The sequence below is a fragment of the Eleutherodactylus coqui genome, chromosome 1 (genome assembly GCF_035609145.1).
Source record: "Eleutherodactylus coqui strain aEleCoq1 chromosome 1, aEleCoq1.hap1, whole genome shotgun sequence".
Classification (NCBI taxonomy): Eukaryota; Metazoa; Chordata; class Amphibia; order Anura; family Eleutherodactylidae; genus Eleutherodactylus; species Eleutherodactylus coqui.
In genome coordinates this window covers 121,120,831-121,145,607 of record NC_089837.1, presented here as the reverse complement: position 1 = coordinate 121,145,607, position 24,777 = coordinate 121,120,831, and the positions used below count along the sequence as shown (strand labels likewise).

At 43.0% G+C, this 24,777-nt stretch overlaps 1 protein-coding gene across 1 annotated transcript in view; it reads left to right on the top strand.

Moving 5' to 3' along the window:
* Positions 1-23,738, top strand: part of IRS1 (insulin receptor substrate 1) — a 48,042-nt gene extending 24,304 nt beyond the window's left edge. The window contains exon 2 of the mRNA XM_066599606.1: positions 22,667-23,738. Within this exon, the coding sequence (XP_066455703.1) occupies positions 22,667-22,671 (5 nt within the window). The 3' untranslated portion in view covers positions 22,672-23,738. The remainder of the gene's footprint in view (positions 1-22,666) is intronic.
* The last annotated feature ends 1,039 nt before the right edge of the window (positions 23,739-24,777 follow it).

Genomic DNA, 24,777 nt, shown 5'->3' with positions numbered 1-24,777 from the left:
AACTTTTTTGTATTTTAGAACTCAACCTAAAATTCCACAATTACATATGCATAAAAAGTTAAAGGGGTTTTCCCACTGAAGACCTTTATTCCCTATCGACAAAATGAGAGATAAATGACCAATCGCGTTGATCTCCTTCTGTCTCATACAAGTGATTAGAGTGGCGTTTGAGTGCATGCACCACCACTTTGATCACATGGGACATCCGGGTATGCTGGCCTTGAAATAGCTGAGCATCTCAACAGTTGGACCCCCAGCAATCAATGTCCGTTTGGGCAGCCATGTTGCAGCTGCCTTTTTTTTTTTGGTACTTCCAAGTAGGACTGTATCTGTAGCACTAAAACAGGCTGCTGCAACACAAAAAAGTGCTATCAGCTGATTGATGGGGATCCATCCCTCTGGATCCCTGCCAATCAACTATTACGCTGTTACTGCTGATAATTACAAGGGAAACCTAACTTTAGTTTCGGGTTATAAAATTAATCCAAAGACAACTGAAGATGGGTCATAAATAGTAAAAGTCCCAGACAACCCCCTTTAAATTGCCTTTATTACTAACCTTGTACTGAATTTGGGTTATGTGTTTTCTGCACCGTTCACACCAAGAAGTTGGGCTTGTTTAGTAAGTCGCATAGGCTTGCATGGAAAGTACTGTAGGCATTTCAGCCTTTACTCTTGTGAAACCGTGATCAAAGGACCCTTAGCAGATAAAACTCCCAGCTATTAGACATTTATGATATAACTAGAGATGAGCGAACGTACTCGGATAAGCACTACTCGTCCGAGTAATGTGCTTTATCCGAGTACCTCCCCGCTCGTCCTGAAAGATTCGGGACGCGCTGCGGAGCGGGGAGCTGCAGGGGAGAGCGGGGAGGAACGGAGGGGAGATCTTTCTCTCCTTCTCTCCCGCCCGCTCTGCCCCGCTCCCCGCTGTGACTCACCTGTCAGCAGCGGAGCGCCCCGAATCTTTCAGGACGAGCGGCGAGATACTCGGATAAAGCACATTACTCGGACGAGTAGTGCTTATCCGAGTACGTTCGCTCATCTCTAGATATAACCCATGGATATACCATAAAGATGGAAATACCCCTTTAACCCTTTGCAATCCAATTTTGGATTCAGGGTTTCCTAGGGGGCTTTCTCTCTCTGCCATTATACAATGGCACCATCTGCTGGCTAGAGCCAGTACTGTGGTATATGACATGCTGGAGAGGCCCCTGACAACAGAGCGGCCAGTAATATACAGTAAGAATACCCTGCTGGACATCTTCCGACATCTGAAGCTGTACAGCCTTCGATCAGAATGTCTTTAGATGTCAGACAGTGGATTAGAAAAGGTTAATTCTTGAGAAGTACTTACTGTAAATCTTCTAGCTTCATCTAAATAAGTGGCTGTAGTTACCCCGTTACAATGTTTTTAGCTATTTAGGAGCACCTGCAACAATGCCTGCCATTTTCTCACCTACAAAGTAGTTAAACAGCTGTTCATATCTGACGACTTTAAAAGATGAAGCGGAGGATTGCTCACCCTTAATGACTGCCTGCTGCCGGCTAGTAGCACTACACAGGTGCCAGCGTTTCGGGTCCCTTTTTTTTTTTTTTTTAACAAGTATTCTTTAGACTTAATGAGGATTATAATGATCACTTTCATGTACTAGTGCATGGTCTCGGTAATGAGCCATCAAACCTTGTGCCTGTGAGCTTAATGGTAAACCATGGACAAGAGTAAACCACATCCGACAGTGCAGAGTAACCAGCTCCAGATGAACCGCAACAGGCAGACTATGTAGAATGTCCATGGTTGATCTATAAAGCCTTAGGGCCCTTTTACACGGCATGACTGTCAGGCACTTCAGCGCACAAGAGTCGCCCCGGTGGTAATCGCTCCTGTGCTTTCACACCATAACAAGGATTGGTCCATGAATGGCGGTGGAGCGGGTCGGAACAATCTCCAGCCCACCCGCCTCCATTCAAGGTGAATAGGCCATTGTTCATAGATAATATTTGTAGATGTTGTTTTATGTCTGCAGAAACGGAATCACGAAAGAATTATTGTTTGTCGTTCAGTCGCTGCAAGCATTTAAACTGAGCGATTATCGTACAGATTACCATGATCCAGCAAGAATTGGGATAATTGGCCATATCAAATGGCCCATGCTCCACTCAAAAGCATAAAAATTCTGTGACTCACTTATTCCCCAATTATAGGCATTGTTCCATCTGTCCATTTGCATAAGTATCTCAGAGGAGCATGCATGGCCTTATAAGCCTCCTCACACCTACTGGGTGCTCTCCCTAAGGAGACACTTTACCCCTACCAACCCACATCCATAGGCCTCCCGCCCAACCCGCCAGCAATCTTCTGGTCACCGATGATGGGCTAAAAACCCGCAACAGCCCATTCCTTTTGGAGAAGACTCTGGCCTTAGTTTTTATTCCCAGCCATAAGACTTGTTAAAAGGCCAAACATTGACTTGCAGGAATGCTTCCTTCTAAAAGGCCAAACATTGACTTGCAGGAATGCTTCCTTCTAATAGGTGGCACTGCAGAGGTATTGTTCTAGCTTCCAATTTGCATAAATTTCCCAGAGGAGCATGCATGGCCTTATAAGCCTATGAGGTGATCTTACTAAGGATACTATTCAGTTGAGATATGGAATGGTGATTGCCACATTTTTTCACATTTCTTTTCCAAAACGCGGAAGTTCAAAGTAGGATGGGAATGAACAATTGTGACTAGTTCAGGATTCTAGGTGAAGCTTCTGGAAGGAGGAGGGAGGTAAGCTTTGCAGGATGAGTATTTAAAGCAGCGAGTTTCAGATTGGGCTTTTTAGAACAGGACTATTTTTTTTCCCCTATTGCCTAGTAACTTATGATCAAAATTGAGCATAATGTAATACAGTTGAACTGTACTGGAATTTAGACTGTAAACATCTTTCTGGAGAGCACATGTTTGGCTCTGTGTGTAGCCACGATGGCTGTGAGCTGGAAACCCCAAGAGGGCTTTACTTTCAAAATGTGTCCTCAAACGTGAGGTCACGCAGCTGATGGAAGCTCTGTGCGATCGGAAAACGATACGCAGGGAAAGCAGGGAGCAGCAAAGAATTTAATGGCTTTAGGCCACAGCTCACAGCTATCCGATAGCTCGCTCTCCGCCCCCACAAAGCTGGAGGTTTTAGCATAAACTGGATCTTCTGGAGAAAGATCCTGTGGAGGAAAAAAGAGCTTTGTCAATAGGGGTTCCTGTTCAGCTTTGCTTCCTTATAGACCTACATTGCAATCTGCTAGACTTATTTAAGCGTTAACCCTTCAAAGGGAAACCACAATTTTTTTTCATTTCCCCTTGCTGAAACTTTTTGCAGAATTTGGATCATGCTGATAATCTGGGGATGCATTGCAGTGTGCTGACACATACCTTGACATCAGCAGCTGCCTGTATACTACTTGTAAATATGCCTGAGAGCTGTCGATATCCTAGCAGCTGATACTTGATGTTTATAGTCCTATTGTGGGAACTACTCTATTGTTTGCTTTATAGGCCTGATGCTCATTTAATCGTCATTCACTTAGTATATGCAAACACTCATGCTCAGGGATGATTTAGAGAGTTGGTAATTAACTGTAATAGTTCACAGGTATTTTAAAATAAGGGGGGGGGGGGGGGGGGAATCCAAATATGAAATAGTTTTTTGTTTGCCTGCATATTGTTAATGCAGAGTTTTGTTGCAGTGTCATGAGACGCGCCATTCACACGGCGCGCTCAGAGGAGAGTTAATTGTTGCGAAAGTGCAAAAATAAAAACATGATTGTGAATGTTGTGAATGTATCCTTACACAATTACATGCGTTTTTAGGCACTATGTTCTGCAAATGGCAGACGTGCATGGGTAATCACAGCCTTAAGGGTATTCCAAGTATTGACTTTTGTTACCCATCCACAAAATAGATAAGTTGGAGTGGGGGTCTCACCACTGGGACTCCCACAGATCGTGAGAATGGTGGTGCAGCGAATGAAGTGGTGGCCAAGCATGCTTCATTAGTTTTAGTGGGACTGCCAGGAATAGCCGAGTACAAGCGCTTGGCCATCTCCAGCAGTCTCATAGTTGAAAGGTTTGGCAATTCACATGCTTGGCCACTGCTGTATTCGAGCAGGAGGTACAGTTAGGAGGAGAGGGGAACATGGGACCCAAGTTCTCAGAATCAGTGGGGGTCTCAGTGATGAAACGTGTGAACGTACCCAGGGACGTAGCTAAAGGCTCATTGAGGGCCTGGGTACAAAAGTTTATATTGGGGGGGCATATTTCTCTTAACCCCTTAACGCAGAGGCATACCTGAAGCTACTGGGCCCCAGTGCAAAACCTGTAATGCTTTATTCATTGTACTGGGCTCCCTATATGGAGAAGAGAGGCCTTATGGGCCTCCTAAGGCTCCTGGGCCCAGGTGCAACCGCATCCCCTGCATCCCCTATAGTTACACCAGTGAATGTACCCTTAACCATTACTTTTTTTATTTTCTTTGGTCAATTATGACACCTTTTCAGACTGTTTGGGCTGTATATTCAGCATATACCAGACATATGGCAGATATTGATGAAGGCACGAGGAAAAGCATATTGCCTCATTTTCCTTTCTTTTCAGTGAATATCACATGGGTACAGCTATATCATTGAAATCATGTCTATTCTTAAAGTTATAACCGCCTTCATTAATTTGTGTTCTGTACTCTTTATTATAGCATATACTACAAAAAAGTAGTATTCTCAATGTTTTGCTTGCCATTTACACTGTCTAGATGCAGAACAGTGTTTCCATGTTCATTGTCGTCCCGGGTTTATACTAATGCATTTGCATAAGTGTTTCAGTGGAACTTCTTAGTAAGCAAGGAGATGCAAACCATCCCAGTAGTTTGGTTCTTCTATGTAGACCCCCATTCTCTGTAATGCTGCTGTGGCGAGTCAAGCGGTAGCTTCTCACTTCCGTGCTGCTTGTAGCTCTGGGTATTTGACGCGTGGCACAAACGGTGCTGTTATGCGGTTTTGCTTCTAATGTTTTTGGCACCGCTTTATGCTCTATTCTTCCCAGGGAAAATAAAGCTCTCAATGCTCTGCATACTTCTAAAGACTGTAAAACCACAAGATGATATAAAAGGAAGGCACTGAGAAAATGCAGCAATCTCAATGAAAAGAGACTAAAAATAGGCTGAAGCGGAGAGCTAAACAAACAGCTTGAGAACGCTATGTGACCGGCCCTGTGTTTAGAGGAAATTTATCACGTTTATATATTATACTTGCAACTTGTTCAGAAAGAGGGTTTTTTTCCCCCCTTTTCCTTTTAATAGTTAGGAAAAAACAAAATGATAAATATTAACCCCTCGGTGACACTAATACGCCTTTTTACGGCGGTCATTAATGGGCTTTGAACTTGCGCATACATCTTTTTAAGGTGGTGGCTTAACTGACTACTGATAGCCAGGCTCCTGCTCTAACCAAGAAACCTCAGATCCTGGCAGTTTAACCCCTTACATGCAACAGTCAATAGCAACTGCAGAATTTAAGAGGGCTTTTTCTGTCACCTATCAGCACCCCGCAGTGCGATTGCAAGGTACCGTCATCTTCAGTGGGCTAACAGAGATGGCCAAGCACTTGTACTCTGCTATTTCCATCAGCCCCACTGAAATGAATGGAATGGCGCTGTGCAGGGTCGGCCACTGCTCCGTTCAATCAGAAATCACTGCAGGTGGATGCAGAAAGTTCTTAGTGATGAGAATGGTGGAACATGGGACCCCTGTTTTCTGAATCGGTGGGGGTCTTGGTGGTGAGACCCCGCCGATCAGACTTTTATCACCGATTCTATGGATAGATGGTAGAAGTCTATCTTGAATAAAGCTTCAATGTACAATATAACCTATCATTGTATTGTTAGTCTTTTTTAAATATTAACTCCATCCATCCAGTGGGTGGTTTGTTCTCTTGACATTAAGGAAGTATCACATTTTCCACATTGTTGAGTCCTGAGTATAGCTGAACTGGTCCTAGACCTTTCCATATCCATGTAAGACTGTAATGAGGGTCTGCAAAAAGTCCATACACGAATATTATCCACAACATGAACATATTTACCAGAATGCATCTGATAAAATAGTACATGTCAAAGGCTAACTCTCCTATGCAATTGGCTTTCCACCAAGGACTAGACCTAAGTTTTCGAGCCCTTAGGGAGTACCTGCCGGCTCGGAAGAAAACTCACCTCTCACCCGCGCCGGCAGCCGAATCTTTGCTCCCGAGCGGGCAGGTACTCGCTAAGGACAATGCTCGATCGAGTAATTGTCCTTAGCGAGTATGCTCGCTCATCTCTAGTGGATACCCAACTCTTGACTTGTAAGTAGATTATATAAGTCAGATGCCCCCAACTCTTGTACTTTGTGAGCCGTATTCAACTTTTGAGTGATGCTCTTAAGCCACATTGATCTAAAAATGTTGAAAATTCCGAAATCACAAATTTGCAAACACTTGCTGTTGCTCATTTCAACTTGGCACTGTTCAGTGGTCAGGAAATAACTGCAGTAATGTCCAGTGCATGCGGCTATAACAGAAATCCTATGGCGAGCCACACAGCAAGAGGTGACATCACAGGATGGGGGTCACTGATCTAAGGGATCACTTGGATGTGCTGCATTTGATGTCATTGAAGACTTTGTGCCTAATTCATAGGAGAAGCTTTGTGCAGCTGCAACCATATCCTATGCGGTGTAAAATGTGCCTTCGTTGGGTAGATGGGTATATTTTTTTCCCACTTCATTCCTGTGTTCCAGCTTCATACCTCTCTTCAGGACATATCTGTATCGCATCTACGCACAATTTTGATTTATTTTCCACGGTGCCTGTTTCAGCGACTAACTTTAGCTTCACATAAACAACACACATTGCAGCTTGGAGGTATTAGTTTTCATGAAGGCAGCAAGCACAGGCTGCCCTGAATGTGCAACTATGTCAGACGTTGGGAGCAGAGCCGGCTTGGGGCGTAAGGATGTGGGATGGAAGTTTTTTTGGGTCTGTGCTAATATATGAAGAATGGCATTATTAGTTGTGCACAACCCTTTTGGAGCCTCCCTAAAGTTTACTGCATGAAAATTGCCAGGACGTAACCTTTCAAGTTGGCAATCCAAAAAACCAGACTGGAATAAGACATTTATACACATAAGGCACACGTGGCGCAAATGGCCACCAACACAGAAGCAATTTCAGTCTCGGATATAGTTTCCTGGGGCTTTACTTCTAATAACTACCTATTTCATTATGGGGCATTAAAGGGATGACGGGATTTGGCGTCGGGTGAGGGAGGATGTCTCATGCTTTCTGCTGCAGAGTGGAGTATAGTTCATCATTCTACGCTTTCTCAAGAAGCTTCTCTAGACATCCCAGTGGTATTCTTTTAGAGTCTTCTCTGGCTTTTAGATGTGGAGCTATATGATTACATAGAGAATTGCTCATAAAGCAATTCCCTAATACAAAGATTTTATCATTAACCTTTTCCAATCCACTATCTGACGTCTGAAGACCTTCTGATTGAAGGCTGTACAGCTCTGATGTTGGAAGACGTCCGGCAGGGTATTCTTACTATATTTTACTGGCCGCTCTGTTGTCGGGGGGCCTCTCCAGCATGTCCCATACCGCAGTACTGGCTCTAGCCAGCAGATGGCGCCATTGTATAATGGCAAAAAGAGAAAACCCCCTAGGAAACCCTGAATTCAAAATTGGATTGCAAAGGGTTAGTAGCCAATTTATAAGTATACAGGTGTGTTCACACATTGCAGATTTGTTGTGGAATGTGCACCGAAATTGTGCAATAAGATACAATACAATGTTGGTGAATGGGGTCATCAGAAACACCAGTTAGCAGCGGAAGAAATTCGAAGCGGATTCTAATCTGGTGCACGGCCTCATGCACACGGGTGCATTAACATTGCGGAAATGTCGCGGATTCCGCGTCATGGCTAGGCGATGACACAGAAAAAGCCGGAGTTTATTTAAAAAAAAATCTGTTCTGTGCATGTCCGGCGGTGGACCATCTGCAGTACGGATTGAAGAACAGAAAAGCAGGTATGTGCGGATGCTGCTGCTGCCAGGGCAGGATGCCGCATGCGGAATCAAAACCGCCCATGTGCATGTGGCCTTATAAGTGTCAGATTTCCACTGCAGATTTTGCACTTCTTTCAGTGTGGGGAGTGAAATCCGCACTAAAATCCACAGCAAAGTCACCTGTAGAGATTTTGGTTTGGATTTACTGGCGGTAAATTTTGGTGATGTGTGCACATACCCTAAATATCCCAGCCACAAGTGCCGTGGGAGAGGTTTACAAACTTGCGGTGGCTTTTGCGATGCCGCTTTGAGTGCTGCGGAGTACAGACTTCTGTGAAGCTTATCTGCTGCATCCACACAGCCCTACAGGGTAATTACTGGAAACTTTTTGTCTGTGCAAGAACAGTATATTTACGCAGGCGGTCACACACCGGCTTCCTGGTTCCCCCCCCCCCCCCCCTTTTTTTTTTTTTTTTTACTTGTGAGGTTTCCTAGCATCATGCATAAAAAAAACTGTACATATGCAATGTAATTGCGTAATGCACTACGTACCGAATGCGCCCATAGAAAACAATGCGTAAAATGTGGCAATATAGAACCTGCTGTGTTCATACTTTTTTTTTAACTTTTTTTTTAACGTTCGTAGTTTAAGCAAAAACTATACACAAGTGTGAATGAATCAATGAAAATCTATGTACTTTCATTGACTCCACTTACCGCATAATACACAATGAAATTACGCTTGTGTGAGCCGCTCGGGATAAAGGTGTTGCTTTATGTTCCCCATGCAGTAGCAAAACTGGCCTGGATATACTGACCTCTCACTGCTGCATCACCCGCCATTGCTCAATGCTATGGGTGCTGTTTACTGCGGATCCGCAGTGTGGATTCCCGCCATGGATTATGCAGCAATTATCCGCCTGTGGGCAGGAACCCTAAACCTGACGCGAGAGGGGAGACCTGGTGCGATGGCTCGGGACACAGCAGGGAGAGCTGAGTATATGCCGATTTAGTTATATTACTAAATGGGGTTTTAACATAAAAAGACAACCCTGACAACCCCTATATTAATTGTACTACACAGCAAAATTGCGCACCTTTACAGAGCATTGCCGTGGTTTTGTGATATGTCCATTGACCACAGGATTTTTACAGGTGAAACGATTTTTCTATTAACAAACTTTGGCGCTTTGTGGTAAAATGAGTGCGGTTTTTACTTTGGCCACGCAGAACCCTACTGCAATGAGTGAACCAAGCCAAATGATATGATGGTATTCCATGAATAAAGAACGAATGGCTTTCTAATTCCACCAACTCTACCTGATTTATTAAAGTTTTCCTCCCTAGCCTAGCAATTTCATTAGAGCGACCTTTTAAACCCCTACAGATGTGTCTCGGAGTACGTGGTGCACGCTGCGCTCCTTTTATGTCTGCAGCTAGTGTTGCAGTTGCTAATGTCTGTACATCTGCTTCCACCTTTCGTTCCGATTCAAGATGAGAAAAGTGAATATTGGCCAACATATCGGCGCAGTAAAATGGGTTGCAGCATTTGGCAGATCGCCATATCTCTCCCAGTGTGATGGCAGCTCTGAAGAGAAGGCTCTTTTTGAAGCATGCGGCCCCTCTCAGCAGAGAGTTCTGGGCATATGCCTGCCTGTTCTTGTGATCTCCCATTCATGATGGCTTTAGCTATAAAACGATCACATGCCACAACTTCATGGGACAGGGACATGGTGCCTGTGTTCTCGGCACAATAGGAGACATCTGTTAATTAGTGTTTAATGTTTCAGAACATGTAGCAGCTGTTGTGATTATGAGGAAAAGGATGACTGTCTGCATACATGTTCCTCATTACGGGGCTCGGTGTCCTACGTGTTTTTAGCTTCTTTTTTCTTTCTGGAGCAGGCAAGTTGCATTACATAATCTCCTTCTATGGCACTCATTCAGCATGTCTTGTCAGCAAATGTGTTTCTTTGTCAGTAGGTTACAATGTAGCCTTATGTAGGAGTCTTTCCTACATAAAATACCATGAAATCTAATGCATATAAGTGAACCTTATTCATCTGGTTCTTCGCCTCAGTGCTTCACACATTCTCTACTTTGCAGAATGCAAATTCTGTAGAGCAAATCTCTAGCCTGATTCTGGAGATTCGATTTACCGATGCATCACGTAGCTATTCGCTTGTCTTTAAAATGCCCCTTCTTGCGTTCTCCTCCTTGGGAAATTTTTTTTAGTCTTTTCGGCATTAGTTTGGGCTAGCTAGATTTGGAGAGGGTGACAACCATTGAGATAGCTGGACTAACTGGATTTGGAGAGGGTGACCACCATTAAGGTAGTGAATTCTCCCCTTTCACCAACTATCCTACTTGCAAGTGTTAGTCCTCACTGAAGCTCTAGTCATAGGCAAGTAGAATTGATAAAACAATAGGCACACAATAGCTAAGGTGACCCTATGTGGTCCTGGAAAAACATCTCCGACTACCTGATACAGCCCGTATCTTAGTTTGTATCTGTATTCTAAAGGTACCTTTACACATGGCCAGAATTCTCACTGGAAACAGCAACTTTGGGTGATAATCGTCCTGTGTACACACGACCGCCAGCAGGGCATTGAGCGAGAAATGGCTTAGCTGTCGGAGTTGCTTGGTTTTAAGCAATGTTTGAGCGACTCCTGTTTGTTCCAGCCACCCTTCTTCATTTACAGCAATCTCTGGCCCTTCTGCCGCCATTCACTTGAATGGCTGTTGTTCCTCTGTAAAGCACAGGAGCAATAATCGGGCAGTAGCTTGTGGGATGGCTGATGGCTGTTGGGCACCTATGTCATCCAGTGTAAAGGTACCCTATGACACTATGTGCTACTCTGACTGGCCAATGTGCATCAGATAGAGAAGTGGTTCAACCATTTTTTTTTTCCCAAGTCCGGAAGGTCACCTTACCTGATTTGTGGCACTGCTGTTCCATATGTTGCATAGTTTTCTTTATGCTCCCAGAGAAAAAAAAAAGAATAGTTAAAAAATATTTCCTCCTATTAGGCATCCTTTATAAGTGGTTTAAAAATAATGCATCTGTCACATGTATGGCCACAGGCTTTATGGTGATGGGGAGTGCATCACGTTCCCCCAGCTGGCAGTATTCCAGGAGTTCTTTGAAACAGTCCACTGAGAACCCAGGGAAGCATTGACTGGTGCACTTCCACTCTGCCCCCTGCCTTACTTTGTGCGTAAACTTATCCCAAGAGCACTTCAGCGCCATTCAAAGTCAAATATAGGCAGGCCCTCTCTTGTGATGTCCAAGTGCTTAATAATCTAAGTATGTAGCGCTCTAGTGACCTTCTTAGTGTGTTTGGTCAATGGGAAAAGATCTTTTCATGTAATTTTAAATTTTTATTTTTTTTTAAAGTATGGTTTATTAGAAAACTAAATATTTAGAAATGACTCCACCATTCAGCCTTGGATGGATGTCGATAACCTGGAGCATTTAGAACGTCACCTCATTGCCTTGCTTTATTTTCTGTGTATCCCAACTACTAATAGGTTATCTGCTTCCTGAGGCATCCTCTTGTCTATATATGATAGGCAGACTAGATTGTAATGCACAGTTTTGATCACTTTATCCATAATTCTAGTGGCAACAGTACAAGTCTTTCCAGCTAATTTTGAGCTAGGAACATCTATGTAACTCCATTAAATTGTGGAGTATTGCCAGTGCATGCTGATGGTTAAAGCTAAGCTAGTAGTGGAGAGCTGTGGAGGCACCCATGGGGATCAGATAATCTGTTTGCCTAGACATGTATTGCTGGCTGTAAATGGGGGTCAGAAACGCTATCTTTTCTTCTTTAGGGAGAGTACCTAGACTGTGAGTGGGGAGACTCAAAAGGCCGTTCATGCTCCTCTGGGTAATATGCAAATAAGGGAGATGGAATAATACCTCCACAGTGCCACCTATTGGAATGGTCACTGTTGGTTTTAACAAACGTTTCATACATCGATGGTACAGGCAAATATAAGAATCGATGTAATATATCATATAAGAGAAAAATGTTCTTTTTCTCCACTTATTAGACTGTTTTACCTAGTCACCCCTCCTATTAAATTGTTTACTCTGAATAACTGGTGAAAATCCATATTGGTAGACAAGGAGGACTAAGAACTCACTGACAGATCAGATTACATGCTGCCCCAAAAAATGTATGCAGGGAGGAGAAGCTCAGTGAGAGCAGCTGAGAGATGGTGTGGCAGCTTACAATTCTAAAAACTACAAAGCAGTGCAACCTTTATCTACAGAGCTCAGTACATCTCAGTAATGTTCTCCATGCTGCTGTTTCTCTGTATATGGTAGGACAGATTTAGGGGCAGGATATCCACTTTTTTCTGTGCAGTGTATATAGTAGACAACACAGTATCTAGCCTCCACCCACCAGGTCTGGGAAACCTGAGAATAAGTTTCGCAGTCATCCATTTGTATGGTATTTTTTAGCTTTAAGATGAGAGCGTAAATACACAATAGTCCTACGTCAGTAGCTGGCCATATCTCTTTGGGGGTGCTTTTACATGAGCACAATATTTCCGTAATACACACCACGAGACATATTTTAATCTACCCCTGCGGAATTCTGTTCTAAAACCTACATGTCTACAAGTGCATTTGGATGCAGACTTGCTGGCAGACTTAAGCCACTTTCAATTGGAACCACACCACAGTAAATTTTGGGGTGCTTTCAAGAGGGTTAAACTCTAGATGGCCGGTATGTGAGGAATACTCCAGTATGCTATACTTGATGTGATGTAATCACCAAACACAACCTTTTAATTAAAGCAATATTTTACAAGGGTTTAAGCCATAACATACTAACAAAAACCTAACCCAAAGTAATCGATCTGGTTTTATTTGCTAAACATTGTTTTATTTGCCTTTTAACCGCTTCTTCTCAAGTAATGAGCGTGGATGACCCAACCAACTCCAACCAGTTCCGGTTTGATGCAAAATCACATGCACCCAGCAGTACATTGGTATAATCGCTTGCCCCGGGGACAGTTGTTTCTCATGTGATTTGTGGTTATCCAGAGCTGGTCTTGAATATAGATCATAGTCTTGCCACATTACGTTTTTACTATTAAAGGAGCCTTCTGTATCACATGCTTTGAGCCTCTGTTAAGAGTCTGACTTGCCGTTCCTGTTTCCTTGTGTATGGAAAATTGTTACTTTTACATATTTGGGCTATGAGAACGCTTTGCTGTTGATGATAAATGCAGTGTTTTGCTGTAGTCGTTTGAGACCACGGAGTAATTTGAGTCTCTCATGATGTACTTTTCCTTTGCATATTTTGGTCTTGGTACAAATACTTTTCAGATGTGAGTTACAACGCCAGATGGCATTCGGGGACACTCAACGTGGGTATTTTTGAGATTTGTATATTTTTTGAATTTGGCATATTATTAATGAGTCCAGGGGGTTGTTTGGGCTATCTGTTGACAACCAGCATGATGTCATTATGGCAATCAGATCCAGTAAATTGTAAGTTCCTTTTTGAATGTTTTTGGTGTGTTGTTTAATAACATTCTTTTAGTATAACATTTAGAACACTTAGATACATTATGTAATTATGCCACTTTTATTTTTACTTATTTAATCAAAACCCGCATGGGGTCATATTTATGTTACACTGTCTCATTCTGTCTTCTGTTTCTGATATACGTTGCGCTTTTTTTCTTGTTTCCTTAAGACCCATTTATACCGGCCAAGTATCATTACAGTTTGCACAAAGCAATCGTAATGGTAATTGGCCAGGGTAATTGAAGGAAAAAGGTCAGCAATAAAAGATTAATTGTTTATTGTTGATCTTGATTGATCGTGCCATCGAAAAAATGACAGTCCTCAGCGATGTGATCTGTGTATGTAAATGCTGCTTGCAGCCACCTTTATAAGGTGGTTGTGCACCAAAGGTAATGTAACCAGCATTAATTGAAAAACATGCCGCTCATTTACTTTTCATATACACAGGGCCAAGAATTGCTTATAGGGATGAATGATTGCAAGTACAATTGTTCGTCCCCCTAGACCGGCAGTATATGTCCCTGTTCACATGTGGAGATGTACAGCTGATCAGTGAGCGCTCGTATGCAGCCTGAAAATCGACCATCAGCTGACGAACAAGCGCTCACTTGTTCATTGGCTGATTGCTTTCCTTATTCCACTGCAGGGTTATTGGTTGAGCGATTATGTAGGCCCAATGATGAGGCCCTGTTAAAGGGCCTTTTAGATTAGCGTTGTCCAACGACTGCCTCCTGCAGCCTCAGCCAAGCGTTTGTGTTCAGAGGGGGATAAGCCGCCGTCAGACACCTCTGGTGGTTTATTTCCCTTGAGAAAAAGGATCTTGCATGTCGAAATACAACATGCCTGACCCTTCTCTCCCCAAACATCTTCTGTCAAGGGATAGTTGGGAAATCCCTATGCTTGTTAGATAGTTGACTAGTCTCACTGAAATCTATGGGTTCAGCCAATGTTCATTTAATTTGTATGGCCCCTGTTACAGAAGGCATTGTGTTGCCTGGTGTGCCTGTTAGCGAGGCAACTCTTGCCCTTTTTAGTTCAACGTGGAAAAAGTGTCCTTCCTTTTCGCTGTAAGGATCATCCTAATGAAGATGCCATGAGATGTTCGGGAAGTAGTCTAACCAGCCATCATTCAGCAGAGGTTCGCTATTACCCCGCGGTGATGCAAGGGGATGTAAAAATGCCTATCGCATGTTGACGAGCGCAATATCAGTCTGATAACCCATTCGCTCGTGTGAAGTTGGCCTAAGGCTGCTTTCACATGGCTAAGAAGATCGTGCGAGATTTGTGCGATGCAAGATGCACAAATCTCCCATGAATTTGGGCATTCCCTCGGAACACATTGCCTATTTATACAAAAGCATCACAAAGTGTGTGAGATGCATCGTAAGTTTCCCATTGAAAACAATAGAATACACTTGCAGACCCAGCTGAAAGTAGGATTGCTACTTTCCCCGAAGCGAAGCAAGGTGTTTTTTGACTCAAAAGCCTTGCATTTGCAGAGAAATCGCACGCTGATGGGCGCGATATAAGGCTGAATTGCGCAGCACAATACCACACTCGCCTGTGTGAAATTAACCTTCTTCTAAAACCGGAGGGTTGCTTAAAGGGGTCAGCTAGGATCAGAAAAACATGGTTGCCTCGTTGCAGAAACCACTCCGCACCTACGTATCAGTTGTGTGTTGTACTGCCGCTCCGCCCCATTCTCATCATTGAACTGCAATACCAGACACAACCCATGAGTGGTGCAGTTCCTGGAAGAAAGCAGATATGTTTTTTTCTTTGGGTTTGGTTCTAGTAGCAGATGTTTATAGCGTTTGCTACTTGGTCCTGGGATTTACCCAGCTCTTGAATTGGGCCGTATTGACACATCAGAGAAACTCATGGACAACACATGGTCCAAGTATGTGGCCGTCTAAATGGGTTCTCAAGGACCTTCAACACAAGGCGATGATCGCTAGAATAATTGTTTTTCTAAGCCTTCCTTCCTGATCATTGCACTGTGTAGGCATGACAAGCAGTCGAATAACAAACAATAAAACGATCCCTAGAAACATGCATTATTTAACATCTTCCCTCCCCTTCAGGATCTAAGACGCCAACACCCCTGTTAAATACACCTTCTTTAATCTAGCCCTTGGAAACCTACTTAAACCGTTCGTCTTCAGAAGTCATATTCCATGTAACACCTTCTTGCGTGCAACTGAAGACTCCTTGATTCTCGGTGCCGCATGTAAATCTACACGTATGGGAAGCGTATGACCGGTCTGCACAGTCTCCTTATTTATTAGATGCAAGGATGTGACAGCTGTGATGTTGTTAGTTGACACCAAAAGGGAAGAAATAATTGATCCTTCAGGGTGATTAGTGAGAATGCTCCGTGCTGCAGATAATGTACTGAATTTGGATACTGTGTCCTTCTTCTTGTTTTGTGGTGTTTATCTGGAATCAATTGGCCAGATATTCCTCCGGGGGGCTTATCCTGGCACTGAGGATGCTGCATTTACAAAGCTTTGCTGCTAAGGCATCATATATATAATATAGAAAGTACAAATAATACATTGTGTTAGGGTGTGTTCACACATCTGCTTTGGTGCGGATTCTGGTACAGATCTGTTGCAGAATCTGCAGCGAATCGGCGACATCTGAACGCACCTCCTTTAAGGTACTTTGTATACAGGGTCATTATCGCTCCAATACTCAGTTGAAACCGCAGTTTTCATGATGGTCATCCCGTGTAAACCCAGCTAGCAACATAGTAATGAGCGAGAAATTGCTCAGTAACCACTTAGTTTAAGCTCACTGAAGCAAAGTGCATAGTGGACGGATTCTCTCTGTGTAGGGCCGGGCTCCAATTGCGGAATCCACGATTGGTGTCCACGCAGAGGATCTGTGGCAAAACGTAGGCATTAAAAGCCATGTACATTTCGCTTTTTCGTCACCCTTGTGGATACAAATTGCCTATTCCGCAAGCGAAAGACAAATTGCAGCATGCTCTATTTTGCCGCGGACGGCCTCCATTGAAGTCAATGGAGGCTGTCTGACCCGTAGCCTGTACACAATTAACATTGCGTATGGGCTGTGGGTACCAGCATCATCGCGAAGTGACAGCGCAGGAATTACAAATATTGAGAAAAAAAAACTGTATTGCACATGACCGGCGGTGAGTTACCAAGGTCATCCATTTTACTGAAATGGCAAGTATGCCGGATCACATCTGGTATCTGGTCCGCCTGCATAAACCCGGACTAAAAATAAGTCGTTCAGTCTTTGCAGTGAATGGAGGCGGAGAAGTCTCCAGCACGCTGCAGCTCCATTCACTGAACAACTATTGCTCCTGTTGGGACAATTGTTGGGTGCCTATTAGAGATGAGCGAGCGTACTCGGAAAAGCACTACTCGCTCGAGTAATTTGCTTTATCCGAGTATCGCTGTGCTCGTCCCTGAAGATTCGGGTGCCGGCACGGAGTGGGGAGCTGCAGGGGAGAGCGGGGAGGAACGGAGGTAAGATCTTTCTCTCCCGCCCGCTGTCCCCTGCGACTCACCTGTCAGCCGCAGCGGCACCCGAATCTTCAGGGACGAGCACAGCGATACTCGGATAAAGCAAATTACTCGAGCGAGTAGTGCTTTTCCGAGTATGCTCGCTCATCTCTAGTGCCTATGCGTCCAATAGTTGTCCAATGTAAAGGAAGTCCATGGTGGAAGTTGTGTTGATTGTTGAAGTCTCACATGTGGTAGTGGTGTAAATGTTATGGTTTCACAGTACTTACGCTGATCACAACAAAGGACCAGCAAAAAAAACGAGAAAAAAAAATCAATAAAACCTCAGATAAACCCTCAGTATCCCTGTAGATGGGTTTCATTTACTGACGGTAAGCGGAGCTCAAAAACTGAGGGATGAATCCTAAATTACAAAGTGAATAAACAGGATTTAAATTTTTTTGTAAGTTAGTGACCCCTCCAGTCCCAAGTGTAAATTCCACCATACATAATGTATAGGATACATACTGTACCTGGTGCTCATGTCTTGAAAGCTGCTGCCGCCACCATTCCTCCTTGCTTAGGAAATCGGAGACGTATCTCCCCCTCTCTTCCCCGGTCCAATGAACACTACACCATGTCATTGGCATTGGTTAGTAGGGTGGCATTCGGAAACTGGCCAACTGGCAAAATGGGGCTTCAGAAGAGGGGAACAGCATATGTTTCCAATAGGAGGATAGCAAGTGTTTGTACTATAAATTGGCTGTTTATGGTCAAAGTTTTACTCTGGACTGGAGGTGCACTTTGAGCAATAGTCTAGAATAATCAGTGATGCTGAAAAGGTTCTTTCATCCAAGAGTGAAGCCACAGCAATGAACCTATAGTGTGACTGCCGCTATCCTAGGCAAATGGACACTATGGCCAGCCAGGCACATATAGTAGGTGGATGGCCATCCATGTAAACCAGGACTGCCGTAATACAAGCCACGCTCATAGTGTGTTTTTCTTCTGACTCATAGAAGACTTGCCCTCCATGATGTCCACATGCTGTAATAGGGCATATAGACAGGGGTTGTCTTGATAAGAGATCCCCCTTTCAACCACAATTTGTTTTCTTGTTATTGCGGTAAACACATTATGTGCCTTGCTTCGTTTGCTAAGCTTGTATTGTCTGGTAGACTCTAACCAAAATCCTAATTGTACATATTAGTAGTCTGCTGCTCTGCAAAGCTTTCAGTGCTGTAATGGCTCAGTTATTAGGCAATGCCCCGAACAAGGCTTCCACATATGGAAACAGAACTTTAATGATCACTTTTGCAAGAGTTTCAAAGATGGCTAGATGAAACCAGACATGACGTCTTTTCTTGGTCTCATTAGTTGAATTATGGGGCATAACAGGGATTCAGATTAAATTTTTGTATGCTCAATGCAAAGTGTGCTGAATGCATAGAAACCACCAGCTACTCACCTAAACATTACATTGTATCAGACTTCCACATGTGTTGCTTACTCCACACCAGATTTGCGTTAAGTTATAGCTGAAGTGAAGAGCAGGACTGTTTGCTTTTAAAGCCTCATGCACACGGCCGGAATTTGCTGCTGAACCTGGAGCGGGCATCCACCCCTGGGTTCAGCGGCAAAAACCCTCCATAGCATGCTATGTAAAATGGATCCGTAATGCACACGAGCGGAAACCAATTCAATTAATTGACTGCTGATGGCTAGTGATTCCCTATAAGCAAAATTGCATGCAGATTTTACCCGCGAAATCCGCAATTCAATTTTGCTAGTGGACATGAGGCCTTAAAGGTGGCCAGTACTTCATGCTGCCTCTTGGCAAGTTGTGGTGCTTCTGTGCCTGATACTCTACTTCAAGGCAGGAAGTATTTAGGGACTTTCAGCAAACTTTGCATTAGTCGGTGATACAGGTGACTATAAGAAATTTTTGTAACCTGTTTTGTTACAGAAAAGTGCTTTTTTCCTCTGCTTATTAGGCTCCACCCTTCTAATCACTGTTGACTCACTCTGAAAAACTGCTAAAATCCATCTCTAGATAAGACAGACTAACAGCTCACTGACAGATCTGATCAAATACTGCCCATAGAAGTATATAAATAGAAGAGGGGGAGTTGGTGCTAAGTGAGAGGAGAAGAGAAACACACAGGGAGGCTGCTTCAGGTAATAGTAAGTGTTTTACTGTCTGACCGCTATTGAAATCACATCTGCACTGCTCAGTACTTCTCAACAATGTCTTCCATACTGCTGCTTCTGTGTATATGAAAGCTAGTGATAGGGGAGCAAGATTTCCTCTTTATGTGTAGTGCATTAAGACATTACAGCAGCTAGTCTATATCCACCAGCTCAGGGAGAATTGAGAATAAGAGATGGAGCCTGCAGAAGGAAATAAAAAACTGATCACTGCAGAATACGAGTTGTATTATGGCTTTAAAAAAAATGTTATTGCTCATGTACACACACGACAGCTTCTTCTAAAAAGTCATATGAAGGCGCAGGTGTGTTTTAATAGGTCTTGAGTACATTGCCAGTGGACTTGAAGAGCTCCAGACTATTTCAGCCTACCTGTTTGTGCATTGTAGGGCCATTTTAGTTCTGTCTAAAATAAGGGGAAAAGGTGTATGACTATGGCTGCCATGTTTTGGCTATACTATTTGAATTATTTTGTTTTTTGTGTTTGCATGTCGTCACAGGATATGGTAAATCGTTTAAGGTTTGGCAAGTTTTCCATGTGCTTTTTCCAGAAATGCATACCAATAGCATTACATGGGAGTTTCAAACCGTCTGGAATCCAGCTCTGCTAAATGAAAATGAATTCATTGAGCTCTTTACTATACATATCGCACTGTACAACTGTTGTGGACGAGCCCAGCAAGTTTTTCATTCTTTTTTTGGTTTGTGTGTATGGTTGGCCTCAAGGTCTACTGGTTTGCTAGAGTGCTCGAAAGATAAATGTTCTTTTCTCAGAAGTGGTGATTGAGTGCATTCGCCTATTAGATTTGCCTTAGCATTTGAACTGCAAGCTAAGCATTGGCAACCTTGGTTAGCGTGTGAGAAGCTTAAAAGATTTAGTAGATTCCTTCTTTGATGCAGCAGGTTTGTATGCAACCCGTACGGGCGGACCACCAAGGGTGGTCAGGAGGTGCTAAGTGATAACTAACATAGTTGCAGGTCTCGGCTATGAAGGCTCTAGAAAAGCTTCAGTTATCCGGTGAAATTAGCAGTGATGAAATAATCTGGGTCGGGATTACAGACATTATAGTTTTGTCAGTTGTTTCCAGTATTAGTTGTCTCTGGTTGCTACATGATGATGGTCTGTAGTGTGCAATATAGTCATTTCCTATTTGGTAATTGCAATATTTTAGCGTTCAGGGTTAGTCTGTTCAAAACACACCTTGGAGCAGATGTGAAACATAAGACTAATGCAAAAATGCGCCCTTTTTGTAGCCTTCAGTTACATGTTCCTCTTGCCAAGGAGGCTTGAGTAAGCCAGCATCCACCCCCCCCCCCCCTCCAACCACAAGGCTGTATTATCGGGGACTCCAGCTATTGCTGGCGGTAAGTAGGAAATAGATTAAACACAGGTTTCCCCTGTTCCTAAGCTGCCAACAGTGATGTCAGTGACATTAAATGATCCTTCGCTGAGCTCACTGTAGCCCGAGATCCCCTGCACAAAGCCATTTGTGTTGAGCGTTGTTTTATAGGTTGTTAAGGAAATACTGACTGTTGTTGATGAAAAACAATGGTTAGTCCAGACACTGATCTAAGCACGGAGTATAGCGCTGCCCGTCGCTTCAGCTATTGTTACTGAACACTTGAAAGGTCTGTGAAAAGCAGTTCACGCCGTCCTGGATGTTGTGGAAATCTTGCATTCACTTTCATCGGAGACCGTTGTAGATATTTAAAGAGGATTTCCGGAACTTAAAAAAATTACTGGCTAAGAATTGCTGGCTGGTGGTAACATGCCCTACTCACCTTCTCCAATGGTTCCCCTCCAGAACTGCAGTCATGGTGCCCACTGCTCAAAACCCAGAAGAAGCAGTCTGGTGGTCACGTGCTACTGCTTAGCCAATTACGGGCTTCCGTGGCTATGGAAGAACCACCACCATGATTGGCTGAATGATTATGTGCACAATGAAAGGCAAGTTACCGCCAGCCTGCTTCTAATAGGTTACAAGTCACGGGCATCGGGGCTCCTGCTTTGGACCGGTGGAGTCGGTGCTTCTGTTTTTTTGCGTCGCTCTACGTAATTCTAAGCCTACCAAGTCCTGGAAAACTCCCTTTAAGAAGGCATACATTGTTTTTTTTATATTATTGCTGTTTAAAGCTGCATAGCTCTGTGTGATAAATGTTCCCCTAATGTGATAATATAAAATAAACTTGGCAGAATCCTGCACTACAAAGGTTTATTACTCCTAAACTCTAAAAATCCTCATTTTAAGTGTACACCTTGGCATTAGATTGAGAGATTTTGACCTTTTCAGTAGGTTCTATGTATGAGATGTTGCCAGAATGTTTTCTGCATCCACTTATTAAAGGATACATGGTGCAAGTGTGTCCTGGCTACAGATATTAACACTGGATTGAGTTGTGCATGTTAAAGAGGTTTATAATGGACCATAAACCGATTAGTAATAATGAAGGGACAAAGGTCCCTGTTCTAAACAGTAAATAAAGTGGCCATAGTCCTTCTCCATCCCGATGAATGGGAGTGGCAGAACAAATGCGTAATTGTGATAATATTCACTTCTGATAGAGCTGCATAAAAAATGCTCTGAAAAAACGTCTTTGCCTTAGTTGCTTCTGTCATTCACATTATATCATTATACAAAATGGGTTTTGCTATCATGGACATCCAAACAATAGGTGATGAATGATTGCTTGGAGCCCACCATCATTATAATGGCGTCCTTAACCCTCTCGTTCCTCCTCACAGTGGTGGCTGAGCGTGCACAGTGCTGATCTGATTAAAATCTATTGGATTGACAACAGCCGAGTCAAGCACTCATCTGTTTCAGTCAGCCCCATAGACCTTGAATATAGCAGCATAGTATATGTTCAACCACTGCTCCGTTACACACTCAAGTGAGGAGCAATGGGATCCTTGGCACCACTGTTCTAGTTGGGACTCCCAACTTCGGCTCTCCTGGTGATCTAACATGGCCTGTCATTTGGACAGAGCTTTGTGTAACGCACAGTGCTAAGACAGCAGAAATGCTCACGACCGGAAGGTGGGGAGTTCAATCCCCCCATAGTTCAAGTAGCCGACTCAAGGTTGACTCCATCCTTCAGAGGTTGGTAAAATGAGTATGTGGCGGTAGCTAATAAATAAATTACTTGAAAGCGCTGTGGAATAAATTGGTGCTATACAAATAACCAGAAGTTGTATTTTTTTCAAGTTTTTTTTTTTTTATAAATATCAATTATGAAAAAATTCACTGAAAGCTAAAGATCCAGGCAGCAGAATTGTTGTTGTTGTTTCTTATGAAGCGTCATCCTGTGATGTTAATATATTCATGTTTTTTTGTTTTTTTCTTTCTCCCCAGAATAACAACCTCAACAACCTCAGCAAGATACCTGTTCAATCTCAAGGGATTATGGACTCTCAGTAGCCTCCACACATCACAACCAGGACCTCACATCCTCCTCTACAATAGATGGTACGCTGCATCCACTTCACGTTGTTTACTACACACGCAAACCTCAGGAGTCAGCTGACTGAACCGCACCTTCTCTGTTGTGCCAAGCATAAAGCACTGTGACGTCTGGATAGAAGCAATCTGCTCCTTCTACATCCTTGGAGACCACCTCAGTGATCCCACCCTCCCTGCACCAGCTCACGGTGCGCATGGACTTGCATCTTCGCACATTGTTCTCAATTCATTCAATATACGTTGCTGCTGATATTTCAAGAAAGAAAGAAAAAAAAAACTGTATTACAAATCATTGATGTAAATTATTAACTACGAGAAAAAAAACTGTTAATAATGATTGATGAGAATTAAATATTTAACATAGGTTTTGATTTATACATGTTCTTTTTTTTTTTTCTGTTAGAGCCCATTTTTTATGTGGGACTTTGAGGTAATCTGTTGTAAACAGACTTTGATAATTGCTAAAATATGGCTAATTAAATAAGTAGGGTACTATCCTCCTTTCTAAGAAACAAGGCAAGTCCTAGATTGCTAGGGCGTTTATTTTGGGTCCTGTTTAGTGACACTTGTAATATAAGCGTATGTACGAAGAAATCCGCACTCCTGGCAGTGACGTGCTTTAACTCCTTCTGTGCCAGATAGGGCTACAGTTCTTCTAAATTAATGTTTATCAGAACTGACGACCCTACACACGCTACTCACAGGTTTAAAAGAATTAGGAAAAAAAAAAACACAAACCTTTTCATTGCACAGGTACAAGAAAATAAAAATATGAAATCAAGAGTCTTCCATTGTATATAATGTAAAACAAAAAATTGAAAAAAAAATTAAAAAAATTAAAGGGAAAAAAAGTGAAACTTGGCTGAACTCTTTAAAAAGAAACTCCCTGGAATGAGCAATGTGGTTGTTTGTAAATTCTGGAAAATCTTTCTATATGTAATAAACTAGATACGGTTTAATTTTTTTTCTGGTTATGTGTGTTGTATTTTGTTCTTTTGTCAAAGTATAAAGGTCATGTTCTCAAAGGGTGGAATCACTGCCGGAAATAGAATTACCCACAGCCATACAACAGGAAATCCGTGGCGCTAAATTCGCACTGCGGAATTCAACTCCCTATGTTTTTAAGGGTTGGATTTCACAGCATAAATAAAAATGCTGCGGATTTAGAGTCTAGTGTTTATCGAAAACACTGCAGATTTGTTGCGGAAATTATCTCTACCATGTGAGGGAGATTTTTTAAGATCCTCTCACATAGCTTTTATTGTAAACGCAGCGGTAGTTCCACAGCTCTTACTGCTTGTGTGAAGGCAGCCTAAGGCTGGGTTCACACAGGGCGGATATTCGCCATGGCAATTCTGCCAGCAGCCGCTAATCCCAGGATTAGCCAGCCATTTGGACGAGATTTCTCAATATACATATACAGAAGAGAACCCCGATGTCGGACCTCTGCCCTGCATACGGTAATATACATATGCAGAAGAGAACCCCAATGTCAGACCTCTCCCCTGCATACTGTAATATACATATACAGCAAGGAACCCCGATGTCGGACCTCTCCCCTACATACTGTAATATACATATACAGAAGAGAACGCCGATGTCGGATCTCTGCCCTGCATACTGTAATATACATATACAGAAGAGAATCCCGATGTCGGATCTCTGCCCTGCATAATGTAATATACATATACAGAAGAGAATCCCGATGTCGGACCTCTGCCCTGCATACTGTAATATACATATACAGAAGAGAACCCTGATGTCGGACCTCTCCCCTGCATACTGTAATATACATATACAGAGGAGAACCCCGATGTCGGACCTCTCCCCTGCATACTGTAATATACATATACAGAGGAGAACCCCGATGTCGGACCTTTCCCCTGCATACTGTAATATACATATACAGAGGAGAACCCCAATGTCGGACCTCTCCCCTGCACACTGTAATATACATATACAGAGGAGAACTCTGATGTCAGACCTCTCCCCTGCATACTGTA